The 21587-nt window shown below is 52.3% G+C and overlaps 1 protein-coding gene across 4 annotated transcripts in view; it reads right to left on the reverse strand.

The window, feature by feature from the left end:
- Window positions 1-21309, reverse strand: part of Fblim1 (filamin binding LIM protein 1) — a 24392-nt gene extending 3083 nt beyond the window's left edge. Inside the window, exons 1-8 of one of the 4 annotated variants that reach the window (XM_042272254.2) lie at window positions 21186-21309; window positions 15288-15363; window positions 14628-14889; window positions 8637-8821; window positions 7700-7817; window positions 4323-4492; window positions 3207-3385; window positions 2142-2259 (exon numbers count right to left, since the gene is read on the reverse strand). In XM_042272254.2, coding sequence (XP_042128188.1) covers window positions 2142-2259; window positions 3207-3385; window positions 4323-4492; window positions 7700-7817; window positions 8637-8821; window positions 14628-14871 — 1014 coding nt within the window. In that variant the 5' untranslated portion in view covers window positions 14872-14889; window positions 15288-15363; window positions 21186-21309. Of the gene's footprint in view, window positions 1-2141; window positions 2260-3206; window positions 3386-4322; window positions 4493-7699; window positions 7818-8636; window positions 8822-14627; window positions 14890-15287; window positions 15364-19375; window positions 19458-21185 lie in introns of those variants that run through there. The other 3 variants (XM_015994347.3, XM_042272255.2, XM_015994348.3) reach the window with 3 other exon arrangements.
- Between the last annotated feature and the right edge of the window lie 278 nt (window positions 21310-21587).

The following is a 21587-nucleotide window of genomic DNA, read 5'->3' on the forward strand; positions in this document are numbered from 1 at the left end:
CTTTCCACTCCTAAAGATGTTGCCACCCTTGCAATAACAGCAATGAAAGACGTGGCCCATAGAGTCAGCAGGAACAGTAAAGGATGCCATGGGCAGCACATGGAGACACGTCCGTCCCTTCTGCAAGAGTCAGAGCCCAGTTCTGGTCCAGGCTGCTGTGGTTTGAGTTTTATATACGTGGGTTTTTTCATTTGTTTTTAGGGGTCAGTTTAAGATAGGGTTTGATTTAGCTGGGCAGTGGTGGCACACACCTTTAATCTCAGCACTCAGGAGGCAGAGGCAGGTGGATCTCTGTGAATTCAAGAACACCCTGGTCTACAGAGCGAGTTCCAGGACAGCCAGGGCTACACAGAGAAACGCTGTCTCAAAAAAAAAAAAAAAAAAAAAAAGAAAGAAAGAAAAAGAAAAGAAAAAACAAAAAACAAAAAACCAGGGCTGGAGAGATCACCGGCTGTTCTTCCAGAGGTCCTGAGTTCAATTCCCAGTCACCACATCGTGGCTCACAACCATCAATAATGAGATCTGGTGCCCTCTTCTGGCCTGCAGGCAAACATGCAGGCAGAACATTGTATACATAGTAAATTAAAAAAATAAAATAAAATAAATATGGGCTGGAGAGATGGCTCAGAGGTTAAGAGCGCTGACTGCTTTTCCAGAGGTCTTGAGTTCAATTTCCAGCAACCACATGGTGACTCACCACCATCTGTAATGAGATCTGGTGCCCTCTTCTGGCCTCAGTCATACATGCTGTATACATAATAAATAAATAAATATTTAAAATATATATATATATATATATATGTTAATTCAGCCCAGGCTTGAGCCACCAAGCCTGGCTGGGCCTTACCTATTGACATGTAACTTCCTGGAGTCCAAATCCTGCCTCACTAGGCAACTTCGGTCAAAGTGACCGTGGACAGGAAGTGGGGTTATTTGCTCAGCCAAGCTTTTAGAAATGCCTGGTCCTGGGGGACTCTTATCAGGGCTCTGGGACTAATAACAGCACTTCATCTTCCTCATGGGTCTTTCAAGGTGCAGTATCAGCTGAACAGACCTTGAACTCTAATTGACAAAGTCAGATTATGTATGAAGCAGCCAACTTCTCTGCCAGTGTCCTCTTGGCTCTCCAGTATCTTTTAAGATAAATACAAGTGAATAGAAGCTTGGAATTAGTCACTGGCTGATTGAGAGATCCTGTTCTGGGACTCTCCATGAAGGTGGAGCACATAAAACCCACCACCGTTGTCTTCATCACCAGAGGACAGAAAGCTCATAGCTACAGGGACCGCGGTGGGAAGACGAGGTCCAATTCCCAGCACCCATATGACAGTTAACATCTGTAACTCCAGTTCCCAAATACCCAGTGCCCTCTTCCGTCATCCGCCAGTATGTACGCACAGAGTGAACAGACAAAACATCTCATACACATAACATATTTTTTTTTCCCCAAAGAGGTCTTTGGCCAAGGTGGTGGTGCATGCATTTAATTCCAGCACCTAGGAGGCAGAAGCAGGCGGATCTCTGAGTTTGAGGCCAGAGCAAGTTCCAGGACAGCCAAGGCTACAAAAAAACCCCTGTCTTTAAAAACCAAAAAAAGAAAAAAAGATGAAGAGGTCTTGGGTTGGAGAGATGGTTCAGGAGTTTAGGGGACATATTGCTCTGGCAGAGGACCCAAGTTTGATTCCCAGCTCCCATATGGAGGCTCACAAATCTTTTTCTCAACCAATTAGCTTTCAATTATGGCATTTATCATAGCAACAGACAATGACCCATGCCAGGCCAACCAGGAACCTTCTTGGGGCAGTATGCCCCTCCTACAACAGGGTCCTACTCTCGTTCTCTTGGGGCTTCTAATGATATAAACCTGAACTATCTGGGCCCATATGCTGTGCCAGCCCTCAGAAAAGAAAGTAAAAGAAGGACCAGGAGGTAAAACGGTGGCCTCGGGGTACCATCTGCTGACAACGCTGATACAACCATGAGCACAGTCTCTTTCCACAGTCAGTCATGTGAGCTCACCCTGAACTCTAACGGAGCCTGGTGGGTCCCTACCTCCATTTTTCCTGGCCTCTGCTGAGGGCAATGAGAAAGGGAAGGCTGCCCACGGCCACAGCCCTTCGAACCTCCCCAGCTCCACTCACCTCACAACGGTAACAGTTTTCATGGAAGTTCCTTCCCATGCACTCAATCTTGAAGGCATCCTTCCCGTCGCGGGGGATGATGGGATTCTCACAGATGCTGCACATGGGGGCAAATTTCCTAGAGGGAGGGGGAGCACCGGGGGTGTCAGCTGCTCACGCTGACAACAAAATCAGCTGGTGGAAACGGGGTGGCCCCAGTTCACCTCCCAGAGCGCCTCCACCCCCCCTCCTCGGGTTGCTAGGTGACAGAATCTGCAGAGACAGCCACAGATGTCTGCCCTTCCTGGCAGAGGCGGGAGGAGGGATCAATGCAAGGAATCTAGCTTCCCAGAGTGCAATTAGCCGAGGCAGTAATTGTCAGGAATGAGAGGAGTGTTAGTGGGTCCGGCCACCCACTATCTCATACTTTGTTTAATTTAAAATTTTTTTAGCATGTTTATTCAGTTGTATGGGGAGGTTCAAGGACAACATGCAGGAGTCAGTTCTCTCCTTCTACCTTGTGGGTCCCAGGGACTGAACTCAGGTCATCAGGCTTGGCGGCAAGCTCCTTTATCCACTGAGCCGTCTTGACAGGCTCATTTGCTTATTTTTTGTTCACTTATTTTCAAGACAGGGTCTTACTGTATAGCCCTGGCTGGCCTGGAACTTGTTATGTATGCAGACCAGGCTGGCCTGGAATTCACAGAGGTCTGCCTGCGAGTGCTGCTGCTTGCTTATCTTTGGAGACAGGGCCGTATTCTACATTTCCAGGCTGACCTCAGATGGGCATCACCAATCCTCCTGCCTCCGTCTTCGCAGGCATGAACCACCATGCCCCATCTCTTTCTTTTCAAACAGGGGGACAAAGATGAGGAGCCTGACAGAGTGCAGGGACTCAAAGGGAGTCGCCTCCAGCAGATGCCCCTTGAATTATGTGGAGAACCTGAGAGGAGGATGGCTTCTCTCGGCACAGAAGCTGTAGGACGCGTTGGCCTGGCGCCCCCCCCCCCCCATGCCGGGGCCCGAGTCCTGCCCCGAGCCCTGCCCCATCTCCCCCTCTCCCCCAGCCCCAGGCTCCCTTCCCACCTGTAGAAATCAGCCACACAGTACACCTGGTTCTGGCTGTCCAGTGCAAAGCTCTCATCCCCGATGCACCGGGCGCAGGTCACACACGTGAAGCAGGGTGGGTGGAAGGCCTTGCCCAGGGCCCGGATGACGTGGTCTCGGACCACCTCTCCACACTGGCCGCACTTCTCCAGAGTGTCCTGGGTCAGAGAGCCGCTGTTTCAGACATGCCCCCCTGAGCCATGAGGTGTGTCGGGCCCCTCCTTGTCTTTATCTCTCCCTCCCTCCTCCTCCCCCCACCTCCCCTTCCTGGTTACTTTCCTTCTTCGGTACTAGGGACTGAATTCAGGGCCTCGTGTGTGCCGGGTAAGAACTCTGCCACTGAACTACACTCAGCCTGAGAAACTACCTTCTTAACAGCTTTTCAGAAAGTCCCCCCCCTTTTTTTTTTGCTAGTTTTGAAACTGGGTGTCATGTCACTATGTAGCTAAGGATGACCTTGAACTCTTGAACCTCCACCGTCTTGAAAAAAAAAAACAAAACAAACCTAACTCTGAAAAGAACCTGGAAAAGCTAAGGAACTGCCTCCTCCCCCGGAGCCTGCAGAACTAGGGAAGGAGGCACCTTGATTTGGATGCAGTGACCCCCATAACTAAAAGAGAGAGATGGGCGATGCTCGAAGCCACCAAACCGTGGTTGAGCTGCATACCCAATGCTCCCCAACAATCCATCAGGCCCGGGCTCCAGGAGGCGCTGTGAGAAGGTGGTGGAGCCTTTAGGAGGCGGGGCCTAATGGAGGGCTGTGTAACTGGGGGTATGGCGTGGTCCCTTCTTCCTCTTGCATGCTGGCCGTGAGGGGCGCCAGCTAGTCCTGCCAGAGGCTCCTGCCAGGATGCACAGGCTCACACTGGCAAGGCCATCTTGCTACGAACTGGCACCTCTCAGCCCTATCTTTCTTTCACTGCTGGGACGAGGACACACAGAGCAGCCACAGGCACCGAGTCCTGCTCCAGCGGTCTCTGTTCGGACTCTCCGCTGCGTTCTCAGTGACCCTCCTCCGAGGAGCTCCCAAAGGAAGGGAAGAACCGCCCCGAGGTCAGCGTGCGGAAGCCGGGGGCTACAGGCAGCAGCGGGTACCTCGTAGCAGGGTTCGCACAGGGGGCGCCCATCCTTCTGGTAGAATCTCTGCCCGGCGAGCTGGCGGCGGCAGGTGCGGCAGGTGAAGCACAGGGCATGGTACTGCCTCTTCATGGCCTCCACGGCCAGCTCTCGAGGGGACACGGGCTTATGACAGAAGCCGCAGACATCTGAGGCAGGGAAGAGGCAGGCTGTCACCAGCCCAGGACGGCAGTCCCCAATCACCACCCGGAGTATGATGCCCAGTGTGGCCAGGGCCCGGCCTCAAAGCCTTCCTCAACTGATAAACACAGAGGGTCGTGATAAGTGCCAGGAAGGAAGGTGAACAGCATCTGGGGGGCTGTGGTGATATGAACACCCAGATGATCCTGATTCAGGATCTACATGTAAAAACTGACGTCACAAGAATTCTAAGAGGAGCTGTTAAGAATACACACTGCTCTATAGAGGACCTGAGATTAACCCTCCCCCCCCCCGCCCTCCCCCCCCCCCATTAGTCAGCTCACAACTATCCATCACTCCAGGGATCCAGTGCCCTCTTCTGGACTCCCAGGGTATTGCACTCATGTATGTGTTCGACAGGACACAGGACACACTCATAATCAAAAACGATAGGAACAGCAGGGCTTCGTGGCACTTACTTCGTGGTGCACGTCCTAGCTCTTGGGAGGGCAGAACAGGCAAATCTCTGAGTTCAAAGCCAGCCTGGTCTACAGAGCAAGTTCCCGGAAAGCCAGGGCTACACAGAGAAACCCTGTTTTGAAATGCCAGTAACAACATATTGCTCTGAAGACCAGGGTGTTTTGAAACTCAGAGATTCTACTACTGCTTCTTGAGTGCTGGGATTAAAGGCGTGCACCACCATGCCTGGCTAAAATAAATTTTATTTTTAATTTATCTTTATTTCATGTGCATTGGTGTTTTTGTCTGCATGTATGTCCATATGAAGGTGTTGGATCCCCTGGAACTAGAGTTACAGACAGTTGTGAGCTGCCATGTGGGCACTGGGAATTGAACCTGGATCCTCTGGAAGAGCAGCCAGTGCTCTTAACAACTAAGCCATATCCCCAGCCCCCCTAAAATAAAGCTTAAGAAAAAAAAAATACTAAGAGATTCTGATGTTGCGTGCGGTGGTTCACACCTGTAATCCCAGCATTGTGAAGGCTGATGAAGGAGAACAGAGTTCCAGGCTAGCCTGGGTTATACTGTAAGACTGTACCTTTAAAAAAAAAAATCAATTTTTATGCCAAAATCTAGTGTAAGTCAAAAGACAAATGACAAACTTAGAAAAACATTTGCCCTTGTGTCTTGCTGTGTGGCCCAGGAAAGAGGACACTGCATTAGACACAAGTGTGTCTTCAGTGCCTGGGGCAGGACCTGAGTAAGCGCGTCACAGCTCAATTAAACGAGGCACACGGTGCTGCAGAGGCTTCTAGAAAACAACTCAGCCCTGCTGGTGGGCGCACGTAGGCTGGGATGACTAAGGAAGGTGATTTGACAAAAATACGAAACTCAAAAACACCAACCTTTTTATAGGGTGCTTCCTCTTCTAGGAATTTACCCCAGAAAACCCCGCACATGGTGAAATGGCCCAGTAAGGTGAGTCAGCTCCGTGCAGTTACAGCAAGAAACCACCTACAAATCCATCAGGAGACGGCTGTGTAACCCACCACACCTATGTTCTTAAGAGGACTGCCACACAGCTTTACAAAAAAAAAAAAAAAAAAGGGCAAGGAGCTGCTGTGCATTCTGATGAGAAACCCGCTCAGAGATGCCCTGGGAAAGCCAGCAAGGAGGAACATCCCTGTGGCTGCTACAGACAGGACCCCCAGTCCTTTGGGGCAAAATTAGAAACGTGTGTGTGTGTGTGTGTGTGTGTGTGTGTGTGTGTGTGTGTGTGTGGTGTGTGTGTGGTGTGTATGGTGTGTGTGTGTGTGTGTATGTGTGTGTGGTTGTGTGTGTGTGTGGTGTGTATGGTGTGTGTGTGTGGTGTGTATGTGTGTGTGGTGTGTGTGTGTGTGTGTATGTGTGCACGTTTCGGGGGTGGGGTGGGGTATGGAGAAACAAGGTCTCACTGTGTAGCTCTAGCTACACTTGCTATGTAGACCAGGCTGGCCTCAAACTCAGACGTCTTTCTATCTTTGCTTCATAAGTGCTGGGAATAAAGGTGCGCATCACCATGCCTGGTTGGCTTTGTTTTTTTTTTTTTTCCCCTGTAGCCCAGGGTAGCCCCCAACTTACTACGTAGCTAAGGATGACCTTAAACTTGTTTTTTAAAATATATTTTATTATTTTATATGTATATGTATTTGCCTGCATGTATATCTGTATATGACATGAATGTCTGGCAACAGAAGAGGGCACCAGATCCCCTAGAACTGGAGTTACAAACAGTCATGAGCTGCCATGTGGGTACTGGGAATTGAACCATGGTCATTTAGAAGAGCAGCCAGTGTTCTTAACCTCTGAGCTGTCTCTCCAGCCTCAACCTTAACTTCTAATCCTCCTGCACCATACACACAGGCATGAAATAAACAAGTGAAAAAAGGACTGAAAACCCTTATTTTTTACTTATTGATTGGTTGTACCTACATGTAGACTGCATGCCCACTTTGTGTGGCGATCAGGGAACAACCTGAGAGTCTGATTCACCACATGGGCCCCAGGATAGAGATGAAGTCATCAGGCTTGGTGACAAGCCATTTTGCTACGCATCTCTCACAACGAAAAAAGAACTAAAAACAGAAAGCTGGGCACAGTAGCTCACATCTGTCATCCCAGCATTGAGGCAGGAGGATTGCCACAACCTTGAAGCCAGCCTGACTTCACAGTGAGATCCAAACCAACCAGTGCCAGCTACAGAGTGGCATCCCATCTCAGAAAAACAAAGAAAAAGATTTTTTTTTAAAGGTGCATGCCTGTAATCTGGACACTCAGGAGGCTGAGGCAGGAGGATCTCAAGTCCAAGGCCAGATGTGGCTAGAAGAGACCTTGTCTCGACACGGACGAAGGTTAGGGATGTTGTGCAGGCGTAGAGAGTGTGCTTTTCATGGATGAAGCATTGGCTTCTCTCTGCTGTGCCACGGAAGCCAGGCACAGTGGCACACTGTGATCCTAGCACTCAAAAGACGAGGCAGGTGGAACACGAGAAGGGCGTCCTCGGCTACATATCGTATGCAAGGCTAGCCTGGACTACATGAGACCCTATCTAAAAACCAACAACAAACCAGAGACAAGCACAGGGCAGCAGTGGTCATTCGGGGCTGCACACTGTACAGACGGTCCCTGTCACATGAGCAGGGGGAGCCTGCTCCCCACTTCCCCTGAGAGGCCCATTCTGGCCGCAGGAGACCCGGAGACCATGCCCGCGGCCGTACCTGTGGATGCCTCTCTCTCTGGAAATGCGACAGGCTCTTCTGGAGGAGGAGGTAGCTCCTCTTCCGAGGGTCTGAGGTGACTGGGCCGAGGCCGGACAGGCGATCCCTTTGGTGGAGCCTGTGGGGACACAGATTGAGGAGATAGGACAGGGATCAGCTGGCGGGGACCCCACCAGACCCTCCCAGCTTCGCTCTTCGTCTGGGTGGCTCCAAATACAATTAGTCCCATTGCACAGATGAGGAAACTGAGGCTGGAGAAGCAAGTGTCTTGCCTCTATAGTGTAGCAGGAAGGTTACCGTGGCAGCTAGAGAGTCAGGAGCTCCCTGCTCCCTGCCTAGGGCTCCCTCCACCACTCTACCACTGAACTAACTATATCTCCAACCCTTTTTCTAACTTTTAGTTCAGACAGGGTCTCACTAAGTTGCCCAGGCTGGCCTTGAACTCACTTTGTAGCCCAGGCTAGGCCTTATGATCAATCTGCCTCAGCCTCCTCAGTGTCTGGGATTATGGTCCCACAACCATCAGACCCAGCTTGACTCCTGTTTCTGAGAACATCTCGAGGATGATGTGTCCTTCCCATCAACACTGAGCTGGAGGTGACATAGACCTTGACCCAGGACACCACTCACATTGACAGCCCTCTCTATGAAGGGCATAGGATTACTTGGCTTCTTATGCAATGTGGAGATTTGGGTCAGAACCAGCACATGTCTTGGAGCAGAGTGGGTAACTAAGGAACAAAGTAGGTGGGGGACGCGTCTCTCCAGGGACTTTGAAAATCCCAAACAGTTTCTATCAACTTTGGGATTTGGAAGAGCTTTGAAGACCGACTGCCTTGAAGCAGAAGGGACCAAACCACACCCATCTTGATAACGCTGGAAAGACCCAGGTCCCCACCCACCCAGGGGGCCAGGAGGCTGGGGACACTAGCAGTACCTGTGGAAGGGGCGGAGGTGGGGGTGGGGGCAGGTGTAGTTGTTCCAAGTCGGAAATGAGTGACGTCCCCGTCAGGGCAGGAGGCTCCTCTTCTGGGAGAGGCAGGTAGGCCGAAGGGGGTGGTGGAGGAGGTGGGAGGAGGTCGAGGTCCTCATCATTCAGGGAAGGAGGTGGGGGAGAGCATCCTATAGCGGAAGAAGAGATGGGTTGCCCAGAACCTCCACAGGGCACAAGGTCTACTCACCCAGAAGGCCATGCAGCAGTGTGTAAAGTTTAGTCTGGCTCCAGACTTTTTTCCACCCTGGGCTGCTGCCACTGGCTTGCTGGGGGTCCTTAGACAAGAGCGTCAACTGTTTGGGTCTTAAATTGTTCCTTTGGAAAGTGCGCAATGCCAGGTGATGGTGCACACCTTTAATCCCAGCACTTAGGAGATAGCGGCAGGAGGATCTCTGAATTCAAGCCCAGCCTGGGCTACACAGTGAGTTCCAGGAGAGCCAGGGCTACACAGAGAAACCCTGTCAGGGTGGGGGTAGTGCAGGATAAAGAAAAGAAGAAGAAAGCTGGGCACGGTGGTACTACACTTGGAAACTGAGGCAGGAGAGGTTGGCTTGGACTCCATGGCCCTGGCCTGTAACCCCAGCATTGGGTGGAGAGGCAGAAGGATCAGGAAAAGAAGGAACAGATTAAATCTTGATGACCAGTTGAAACTGGATCGGGAGAGGTAGGCTCTTCCTACTTCCATGTAGGTTCCTTTGTGTGTGTGTATAAGCTAATCGGGCACTCTACCAACCCAGCTACATCCCCACGAGACAGCACACAGAACCTCGGGTCAGACATGGCCCAGGACCATCCCACTGCCGGCACAGGTAGCGTGGGCTCCCCTGAGTGAGCTCTGTGTGTGGAGGCCGGAGCAGGAGAGTTAGGGCCTTGGATCCTAATGACCGGTTGTTGGGCAATGGCTTCTGTGTTGCTGGGGGACAGAGGAGGGGCAGGCTTGGCCACCACTGCCATAGCCCATCATCTTCCTCTGTTCCCGAACCACCATCACCACCAAGACCACAGACTGCAACCAGTCGGGTGCCAGCTCCCTTCATGAAGGTGACAAGGTAGGGGTGGGGCCAGGGTAAGAGGAGTCTCAGGAAGGAACTGTGCTGGCTGCTGTCACTGTGAGGTACAGGACGAGCACTGTTAATAGTGGCCCAGTGAGGCCGGCATGGTGGCACAGGTCTTCAGTCCCCAGGGCATGGGAGGCAGAGGCGGATGGATCTCTGTGAGCTCCAGGCCAGCTTGGTCTATATATTAAGAACATATACCTCAAGAAAACCCTCAGCACCAACTAACCTGGGCTCACAGGGCCTCACAGAGACTGAACCGACAACCAGGAAGTCTGCATGGGTCAGTACCTAGGCCCTCTGAATATGTGCTAAATGGTGTAACTTGGTCTCCTTGTGAGACTGCTAAGTGGGAGCAGGGGTTGTCTCTGACTTTATTGCCTGCTTTGGGGACCCATTCCTCCTACCAGATTGTCTCATTCAGCCTTTTTAAAAAATATATATATTTATTTATTATGTTTACAGTGTTCTGTCTGCATGTATCCCTGTAGGCCAGATCTCATTACAGATGGTTATGAGCCACAATGTGGTTGCTGGGAATTGAACTCATGACCTATGGAAGAGCAGCCAGCGCTCTTTACCTCTGAGCCATCTCTCCAGCCCCTCATCCAGCCTTAATAAAAGAGGAGGTGCCTAGTCTTATTGCAACTTGATATACCATGGCTGGCTGATATCCATGGGAGGCCCACCAGTATCTGAAGAGAAACAGTGGAGGAGGACTGGGGTGGGGAAGGGGAGAAGGAGGGGGAGGGGAGGGAGGGGGAACTTTGGTTGGGATGTAAAAACAAAACACAAATAAATAAACAAAAACAAAACAAGAACATGTTTTAAACAAACAAAACCAACCAGCAACCAAACATCCAACCAAAGACAAACAAACAGAAAAGGAAGAGGAGGCAGAGGATGGGCCATCCAGGTGGCTTAGTGGGAAAGAAACTTGGCTACGAAGTCTGAGAACCTGACCTGAATTCTTCAGTCCTTAGGACCCAGAGGATGGACGAGAACAGTCCTCCAAGTTGCCCTCTTACCTGTGGCATACACATATACATACATACACATGTACACATATACATACATACACATATACACATATATATACATACACATATACACATACACATACATACACATATACACACATACACATACATACACACAGATACACACATACACATACATATACATACATACACACATACACATGCATACATACAAAGATACACATACATACATACAAAGAAAGATACACATACACACACAGATACACATATACATACACACACAGATACACATATACATATATACACACATACACATACATACATACAAAGATACACATACATACATACACACATACATACATACACAGATACACACACATATATATATATATATACATACATACACACACAGATACACATATACCTACATACACACATACATACATATACACATACATACATACATATACATATACATACACAGATACACATACATACATACACACATACACACAGATACACATACATACATACACATATACACACAAATAAAGGTGGAGGAAGACAATGAGCACTGAGGGACAAAAGCCAAGTGCAGAAAGCTCTAGACTTCCGGAGCCTGAAGCCCTGGGCTCTAGCACCAGGCCCATGCCCAGCTAATTCCCACAGTCACTTCTCTGGGGTCAGGCTTCCTAGCCCTCCCCACCCCTCCCCAGGGCTGAAGGGACCTTACTGATGGATGTATGTTCTAGACTGGGGCCCCAAATAAGCAGTAGATTTGCAGCATCATGGGGTGGGGAGGGGTGGCTGTTTAAACACAGATGGCTGGGGGCTGGACCACCTCCAGCTCCTGGTCTAGGGCCAGACTTAGGTCACTGCTGCAGGGCGGAAGTCTCACCTCCCGACCACAGCAAGTGTCCTCTACTCATTCAGAGCATTGGCAGGTTCAGGGTGAGGCTGGGTAGAAGGAAAGTTCAGCTCTCCTCCCTTCTCCCCCTTTCCTGTTCCAGTCCTCCTTCCTCAGCCTCCTGAGAGCTGGGATTTCAGGCCTGTGCCTCCACACCGGGAAGGAGAAATGCTCCCGCTGCGCTTGGCAACAGTCGATCGTACATTTCAAAATAGCTAACAGGATTCTGAATGTTCCCGCCACAAAGAAATAAGCATTTGAGGCAACGGATACGCTAATTACCTTAACTTGATGATAGCATGCTGTCTACAAGCTGTAAAACATGATACAGTACCCCATAAACACGGACAATTACCATGGGCCAGTGAAAGTGTATTTTGTGGGACAGCGCCATTGGTCCGTGGACAAAGGTGCTTGCTGCCAAGCCTGCGGACCTGAGTTCCATTCCCAGGGCCTACAAGGTGGAAGGAGAGAATGGATTCCTACAAGTTGTTCTCTGAGCTCACATACAAATGCCATGGCACACATACGATAAGTAAATGTAATTTAAAATGAATAAAAAAAGGGGACTGGAGAACTGAAGAGGTAGCTCAGCAGTTAACCCATGTACTGCTTTTTTTTTTTTTTTTTTTTTTTTTTTGGTTTTTTCAAGACAGGGTTTCTCTGTGTAGTTTTGCACTTTTCCTAGAACTCGCTTGGGAGACCAGGCTGGCCTCGAACTCACAGAGATCCGCCTGGCTCTGCCTCCCGAGTGCTGGGATTAAAGGTGTGCGCCACCACCGCCCAGCCCATGTATTGCTCTTACAGAGGATTGGAGTTCAAGTCCCAGAACCACATCAGGCAGCTCATAGCCACCTGTAGCTCCAGTTCCAGGGGATCCTACACCCTCTTCTGGACTCTGTTAGTACTGCACTCACGTGCACAAACCCACACACAGATACACACACACACACACACACACACACACACACACACACACACACACAAATGAAACAGATCTGGGGTTGGTGGGCTGGCTTAGAGATTAAGAGCACTAGCTGCTCTTCCAGCGGACTGGAGTTCAATTCCCAGCACCCACATGGCAGCTCCCAACTGTCTGTAACTCTAGTTCCAGGGGATCTGACACCTTCACACCAATGTACAAAAAATAAATTTAAATAAATTATTAAAAAAAAAAAGAGTCTCCTGCCTATAACTCCAGTTCTAGGGATCTGACACCGTTTTCTGGCCTTTACAAAGACTGTATACACATAGTGCACATACAGAAAAGCAGACAGGCACTCAGGAAACAGATGCAGGTGGATTTCTGTGAGTTGGAGGTCAGCCTGGTCTACAGAGTGAGTTCCAAGGCAGCCAGCACTGTTTCACAGAAAAACTCTGTTTCAAAAAAAAAAAGCAAATTAAAAAAAAATAATTAGCTGGGTATGATGATGTATGCCTTTAATCCCAGTACTTGGGAGGCAGAGACAAGCTGATCTCTGTGACTTCAAGGCTAGCCTGGTCTACAGAGGGAGTTCCAGGACAGACTGGGCTGCACAGAGAAACCCTGTCTTGAAAAACCAAAAATAAACAAGTAAATAAAAATAAAGATTCACAAAGTGTAATAACCACCCAGAAACGCAGAAAAATGCAAACTAAAGCCTCAGCTCCAGCTTTGAGGTGGGGCCGAGCTGTGTTGGAACAAGCCCAGAAGTGACGCGGTGTGACTGACCCGCTGGAAGTGTGGGAACCTGGGAGCCACGCTCTGTGCAAGCTTGTGAGTCAGGATCCAGCTTTCTCAGAGGCACCACAAGGCGGTGTCCTCTCCTAGCTAGGACTCTCTTCTGTCTGGGACAATGAGCTGAGGAAGATCAGCAATCTGGGAGAGGTGTGCGATGTCTCAGCCCATAAAGTACTTAACGCCCAGTGTGTCAGCTGGAGTTCAATCCCTGGGATCCTTGTCTGTGCTTCTTTTCTCCCACTGCTCAGGTTTTTCTCTCACCTCCGCATGTTACACACACACACACACACACACACACACACACACACACACACACACACCACACACACACACAATTAAAAATAAATCACAGGGCTAGAGAAATGGCCCAGCAGGAAAAGACACTGTGACCAAGCCTGATGACCTGCGCTCAATCCCAGGACCCATCTGGGGATTGAAAGGCGAGAACCACACCCACAAGCTGTCCACTGATGCGTCACACGTACGTGCGCCAGCACACAGAAGAAATTGTGTAGCAGGTAAGCAGCAATGCCCAAGAACAGAGTGAGGACATCTTTCCGACCCTCCCAGCTCATTTCTGTCTCGTGGCCTCCATACCTGTTTCTACTTCCCCCATCTGGCAAGAGGCCTCAGAGAAGCTTCCTCAGAGGAGCCGCAGAAAGAGTTAACTCTTCTGGATGGCACCAGGCTCCACGGCAACGTCACTCTTTTGACATTCAGTAATTTTCAATTAACTTTACTTAGTGTGCTTGTGTGTGCACATGTGTATGTGCATGTGTGTGCACATGTGTATGTGCCCATGTGTATGTGCATGTGTGCGCACATGTGTATGAGCATATGTGTGCACATGTGTATGTGCATGTGTGTGTCCATGTGTATATGCATGTGTGCACATGTGGAGGTCAGAGGACAACTTGCAGAAGCTGATCTATGCTTCCACCTTTGTGTAGGTTCTGGGGATTGAACTTGGGTCCTTAGGCTTGCCCAGCGAGATTATTTACCTGCTGAGCCGCCTTGCTGGTCCTGTGTTAATGCTCTTAACCCTCACAACTATACTTTGAAGTTTTTGACACTGAGGCCTAGAGAGGCTATGTGACCTGCAACATCACATTGCTCAGAGGAGCCAGGCCTCAGGTGCAGGCAAGTGGGTCCCACACAGTAGGCAACTGAACGAATGAGTAGCCCAGAGCCGGCCTTTTCCTCCCTGCCTTGCTTCTGTCTCTGTCCTGGTCCCCTTAGGGCCACTCTTACCTCCGTTCGAGAGCCGGGGTGGGGCTGCAGGGAACGAGGCTGTGGTTCTGCCAGAGGGTGTCCAGGTATTGGGGTTCCTGCTCAAGCCAGCCCCAGGGGTCTTCGTGGGAGTCTCCCAGGGCCGGGCATGTCGAGCTTCACAAGCTGCCTGGCCCACTGCCTCAGACACAGCCACGTCACGGCGTGGGGGTGCCAGGGTGATGAACACAGAGGAGGCCACCCTCTTCTCCGGCTTGGAGGCCATGGTCGGCTCCTGCTGGGGCTGGGGGCACAGGGGTTCAGGTTGACAGGGTACCCCGCTGGCCACAGAACTTTCTCAGAGCTCCTTTCTCTCAAGAGAAACCTCACTGTACTGGTAGGCCCAGCCCAACACCCAACTGCACCAGAGACAGGACTGAGGCAGGAGAATGGTGAGTTCTAGGCCAGCCTGGGTTGCACAGTGAGAAGGGAAGGAGGAGGGGCAGGGGACAGCCTTCAGAGAGGCCAGGTGGCCACCAGGTGGCCAGGTCACAGGGGCCCACACACCCCGAAGGCCCCTCCCAGTGGCCTATGGACAGCCCCACAGCAACTCAGAGGTCACCTTCCCTGGCCACCTCCTCAGAGCCCAGCCCAGGCAGCTGACAGACGCAGGCTGACACCTGGCAACTGCCCCTCCCTCACCTGAGATACCGATTCTATTGGAAGACAAGGTCCAAGGTTCAGGCCAGCTCCACTGAAGAAAACAGGAAAGACGAGACTTAAAAAAAAAAAAAAAAAGAGTGACCAGATGAATAAAAGACACAAGACCCACTCTGTTCCCATGCTGCCCCAAGCACCCAACAACACCCCGTGACCACTCAATCCTATGGGTGAGAAAACTAAGACTCAGAGAAGTCAAGTCCCTTGTCCAGGGTCACACAGCACTGGAGTTGGCATTTCAGCCCAGAGCCATGCACTTGACTGCTCAGTTCCCTCCTGCCCTCTCCATTCGGCCCCCAAACCAGCACATGCTTGGCTCTGCCTCATGGTAGAATTTTTACTCTGCCCATTTCCAAAACGATGCCCTGCTTCAGGACCCCGTGTGTGTGTGTGTGTGTGTGTGTGTGTGTGTGTGTGTGTGTGTGCTCGAGAGAGAGAGAGAGAGAGAGAGAGAGAGAGAGAGAGAGAGAGAGAGAGAGAGAGAGAGAGAGTCGGTAGATGGCTGGTCTCCTACCCACCCCCTAACCCTAATCTTTCCAGAACTTAAATCTGATTGCTTCTCTTCTGCTTAAAAGCTTTTTTGAAGCTGGGCAGTGGTGACGCAAGCCTTTAATCCCAGCACTTGGAAGACAGAGACAGGTAGATCTCTCTGAGTTCGGGGCCAGACTGGTCTACAGAATGAGTTTCAGTACAGCTAGGGCTGTTACACAGAGAAACCCTGTCTCAAAAAAAACAAAAGACAAAAAAGGGAAAAATCTTTTTTTTTGAGACAGGGTTTCTCTGTGTAGCCCTAGCTGTCCTGGAACTCACTATATAGGCCAGGCTGGCCAAGAACTTAGAGATCCACCTGCTTCTGCCTCCCAAGTGCTGGGATTAAAGGTGTGAGCCACCACCCTGCTGCTTAAAAAGTTTTTTAAAGTTCCTTATTACCTCAGAAGGATAAAAAAAAAAAGTCTGTGTTTCCGTGGCTTCAACCTCCCCCAGTCCTGCCCATCTCTCGGATGTTGGGGAGGGCCTTGGGACCTTGTGCACATAAGGTGCATGCTCTACCACGGAGCCAAGCCCAACCCACCTCAAGTTATTATTATTTTATTATTTATTTTTGGTTTTTCAAGACAAGGTTTCTCTTTGTAGACCAGGCTGGCCTCAAACTCAAGAGACCTACCCGCCTCTGCCTCCTTGGGATTAAAGGCGTGTACCATCATGCCTGGCCCCTCAAATTATTTTTAAGCACTTAGCCCTTCCTTCCCCGAGACTGTTTTTCTCTGTTGGAGGATCCAGTCAGCTTTCCCCTTTCTGTTCCTACAGAGTTAATTTCAGCTTTCTGAGACGCAGTTCAAACCTCACCTCCTCCACAAAGCCTCCCCTGACTCCCACCCTGGGGCGATCTGTGGCTTCCTGGGGGGGGGGTGAGGACAGCTTGTCCCAGGACCTGTTGGCTCACTATGCACGTGTCTGAGACCCTCAGGTAACCTTGCCTGCCTTCAGCTGTCCGCATCATCAAGAGTCAGAAAGCAGTTCACAGAGCCAGCGTGGAAGCACAGATCTGGGCAGAGGAGGCACCTTCATGCTGGGAAGGGCAGGCGGTTCCTGAAGAGAGCGGCCTCGGGGCCAAGGTCTAGGTGGGTCACTGTGGGTGAACTGGCCACAGAAGTCCTCCCTGGCACCCAACCTTAGTTCCCATGGCTAAAAATGTGTCCTTTATCTCCCTTCCTCTTTCTGTGTGGGCCACCACGATACGACTGAAGTCGGGGAAGGAGTATGGTTAGTCTCCAGCAGTGGGGCTGGACAGTGTGGGGGCGGGCAGCCCCAAGAGGCGCTAACAGCTGATGTGAACCCCACATGGTCATGCACAGGTTTCCCTCTGATTCTCAAGGTGCATCAGCCTCCATGGCCTCTCCTGCTGGCTGACAGAGAGGGGAAAAAACCCGTAAAATGGCTCTGGGGGCACCAGGCGTGATAGCGCATGCTTTTAATCCTAGCGCTCCAAAAGCAGAGGCAGGTGGATTTCTGTAAGTATGAGGCCAGCCTGGTCTACATAATGAGTTCCAAGATAGCCTGGGCTACATAGAGGGACCCTTCAAAAAATATTTTGAAGCCAGGAATGATAATACACACCTGTAATCTCAGCACTTAGGGGGCTGAGACAGAGGATTTCCATGAGTTTAACCCAAGCCTGGGGCTACATAGTTAGACCCTGTCTCAACTCAGCCCCATAAATAGAACTTATTTTGTAAGTGGTCTTCAGAATTAAAACAGAAACCCTAACAGTGACATTTATAAAGCCAAGAACTCAGACCTCAAACCTCGGCTGTAAGGAGATCTGTCACAGGGTCCTAACAAGAAGCTAAGTGCGTTTCCCTGGCCCTCCAGCAGGCTTGGAATCCTATCACAGAATCCTGCAACCTGGAAGTCCATAGGCATCCTTGGACTTTTTCTTCCCTGGACCGTACAAGCCTCCTCCCCCACCCCAAGCTCCTCCCCTTCCCCCAAATGACCCAATCCAGATCAGTTTCTTGCGGTCAACACATTCTAGGCGGGTCCCCTGGGACAGGCTGTGGCTCTTCGGGAACCCTCCCCTCCCTCTTCCCCCCCCCCAGTCTGACCCCCACTCCATTCTGCCTGCTTCCTCTGAAACATCCAGCATGGAGGCCAGATGTTCACAGCTGGGCAGCCATACCCGCCCCTATCCTTGTCAAGCAGCCGTGGGGACCTCGGGCCTGTGGATGCAGCAGCGCTGGGGATTTCAAAGCCCTGTCAGGTCCCATAAGGAAAGCCTGCTGGCGCTTCCCTCTGGTCCCACTGCCCCTGAGTTCACCCTGGATGGGGGGAGGCGCTGTATGACAACTTCCCAGCCGACCCTCCACCCCCATCCTTCCTCCCCGGAGGGCAAATCAGACACCCAGATCCAGTTGGGTAAGCGGAGAAAGTAGGAACAAAGGGAAGGAAAGTCATTTCCTGTCAAGAGGAAGGAAGGAGGCTGAGAGCCGGCCAACCCAGCCAGCCGGGACGGCTTGAGGCTACAACCCCTGGCAAGGGATGTGCTGGCTGCCTGGAGTCGTCCCCTCGATCCTAACCCTTTGCCCGCACTTCTAAAGCCACCTCGGAGTCACTTCTAAGCATCGCCCTTTCACACAGCCCCACAAAGCAATCTAAGTTTGGGGCCAGAATTAAACTTTGCTGGAGACAGGAGGGAGAGTCTATGCCCCCACTCCCTCCCACAAGACACCTTGCAGTCTCCAAAGGGTAGGGGTCTCATCTTCTTTCCTACTCTAGAGAAGGAAGAGGCACAGAGCTGGGTTCTCCCCCGCCATGGCTCGTACTGGGTGACCTTGATGCAGTCACTCAACCTCTCTGGCCCTGTTTTTTTAGTCATCAAGTAAAGAGAAATCGGCCCTGGAGGGTGGCTGCGAGGAGACCAGCTGGTCATTCAGCCCAGGAGGGCAGGCGGAGCCCCGGGGCCGGAGGACAGTGGTCTCCATTGTTGAGAGCAGGAATCTGGGCGCTGCCCAGCCTGTCCCTTGGGTCCTCAGGTCTGGGCTAGAGAAGAGGGAGTAGCTGTACACACCTTGGGGATCGTCCATTCCCACACCCCACCCTGCCAGGCCGGGCGAGGAGACCCCAGGACCCCTTCTCCGTCCCCTCTCCTGACTGGAGCTGGGAACAGAGCTCCAGGGCCATGGGAGCTCGGGAACCCCCCACACCCCTCGCGCACGCCCTGGAACAGCAGCGGAGCGGGGCAGCTGGCCGGGTCACTGCGGCAATTATAATTCAATCCATGTGCGGAACGCTGTCCTTTGTGCAGGAGCTTCCGCCCTGCTCGCCCCGTCCCACTTCAGAGCAGGCACATGACCCCACCGCACCGGACCCGCACTCAACCTCCTGGAGTCCCCCAAAGCTGAAATCCTGGGACTCCCAGGGACAAGAGAACACAGGGATAGTACCCGCCCCGAGCCCCCGAGCAGCGCCAGGCTGGGGCCAGCGCGGTGGCCGAGAGTTGCCCATGCGGCCACCTGTGGGTGACCCTGCCTGGGGCGCACGGCTGGAACCCCCACGCCGCACCCGCTTACCTGCTGCGCGCCCCATGCCCCGGCCTCCGACAGCGCTGCGCCTCCGCCCCGCGCTCCCGCCCCGGCCTCCCTCCGCCCCGCCGCCCCGCGCGCCTTACCATAAAAGGTGACGCTCGGGGAGGGGGCGCGGGCTCGTCCTACCTGCCCCCCCACCTGCGGCCGCGCCCCCTCCTTTTGTTCCCGCCACTCCTCCCCCTTCCCGTGGCTCCTCCTCCTCCGTTGCCCACCCCTACCGTGCACCCGGGGGATCCTTAGCCACCTTCCCCCTAGGTCACCTGGATGAGCGGCTCCACCTGCCCCATCTAGTGGGGAGGGGTACTTACACCCAGTTGGCTCTAAGATCCTTCAGGGTCCCGAGTGAGGCTAGACGCACGACCTGGGGCTGTTACCCCATCTCCCTAAACCTCAGGTTCTTTCATCCCTAAAAGGGGGTCCCCACTGCCCACCTCTGCAACTTGGCCAGGAGTTAAAGCGATAATATTAAGATAATCAGGGGCTAACATAGGCTGGGAGCGTGGGGGCTTTTTCAAGGAATGCCTGGGGTAGGGGTCCCCAGAGACCCCAGTGAGGCAAGTCACCTGGGTCTGTTGGCCTGGGCTGTCAGCGCCTGCTTGAGCCTATTAATCCTTTTACGAGTGGATCTCAGGTCCTACAGTGGGAGAAGGCCCCAACAGGAGACCCGGGGAGACAGTCATGTCACCTGTTTGCTTCCTGGCCCTGTTACTGGCCCCTGGAGAAGTGGAGCCCTGCGCTCTGAGCCCTGAGCCCTGGGGCCTAGGCTGGGGCTGGGCTGGGCTGCCCAGGTCCCCAGAGGCCTCAGGACATTGCTGGGGAAAGGAATCTGGGTCTGATTCCCAGGCGAGCAGGCAGATTGTTCTTTTGATTAAAGCCACAATGGGGGAGCGGGGCAGGGGAGAGTCATCTGGGGGGCAGCCAGGCAGGATCGGGTCCCCTTCTGTAGCCCACACCCAACCAAAGTGGTCCTGGGATTGCTGCTGAAGGGACCACCACCCCGGGAGGTGAGAGTGGGGGTGCCTTGGTGCTCAGCTCCATCCTCCTCCTCCCCACTGAGCCCCACACCCCCATAACAGCCTGTTTGTCACCAGCTTTTTGCATCTGGTTCTTGCCACCAGTGTGGAGGAACAAAGACAGTCACTACATACAGTAGAGCCATTTCCAGAAGCTTCCCTTCTACCCCTTCAAACCTTCATTTAACCCTTCCAGACTCAATTCCAGGACTGATAGGTCTCACCCCACAGACCAGACGCTGAAGCTGGTGAGGATCAAGGGTTGTGCAATAGGCAAGGGGCAAGGCTGGATTCAGGCCAGACCAGACGGCGCCCCTCAGGCCCATGGATCTGCTAGTCCCAGAGGCTGGACCGCTGCCACCGTCCCCAGATAAGAGCCAAGGATGGAGCCTGGTACTACATGGAGGCTGCCTGTGCCCAAGGGCCCCTGAGGGACGTTCCCAACCTGGCAATGGGGTCTCTGCAACAGGTGTGAAGACTCTTACAGCCTCTGTTGGGAAAGCAGGGTGCCACATGCAGGGGTTCAGACACTTCTAGCTGCAGAACCTCAAAACCCTAGTAAGTCAAATGGAACCAGCCCGTTCTCCGTACTTCCACCGTATTCCCCAGTCTACCCGTCTACCCCACCGCTCCATCCAGTGGGTCAATGAAGAAACCGAGGGGTTGACTTAGGGTCAACCCAAGGTCAAAGGGACTAAATCTAGGACCCCAGCTTCCCCACATCCACTCTATGCTTGGGAGAGTCTGAGGCAGTATGAGGGGGTCCAGCTGCTACCACTCACCGGCTGTCCTGCACCTCTGGCCTCTGTTCCACCTCCTCCTGCTGGTCCCAGTTGGGGGACTGTCCTGGCTAAAAGTCGCCTGCCCCAGCCTTGGTATCAGTGGCACCGATAGGCAGGTGCCAAACTTCCTGCAATGGAAACCCAGGAAGTGTGCTGGCGGAGGAACACACGCCCTCTGTCTGCCAGCTCACAGGTTTGCTCCCCTCCTCCCTCCCTGCCAGGCTCAGAGCAGCTCTCTTTCCTCCTCGGAAGTCCCAGCAGGGGACACAGTCTTCTACGAGGGCCATGACAGCTGAGTTTAGGACAGAAGGAGAAGGGCTTAGGGACAAGATGCAGGCAGTGGGTGATAGTTGCTCCTGTGTGGACTGGTCTTTGGGAAGCACAGCTCGCTTGCTATCCATA

Source organism: Peromyscus maniculatus, chromosome 2, assembly GCF_049852395.1.
Source record: "Peromyscus maniculatus bairdii isolate BWxNUB_F1_BW_parent chromosome 2, HU_Pman_BW_mat_3.1, whole genome shotgun sequence".
Classification (NCBI taxonomy): Eukaryota; Metazoa; Chordata; class Mammalia; order Rodentia; family Cricetidae; genus Peromyscus; species Peromyscus maniculatus.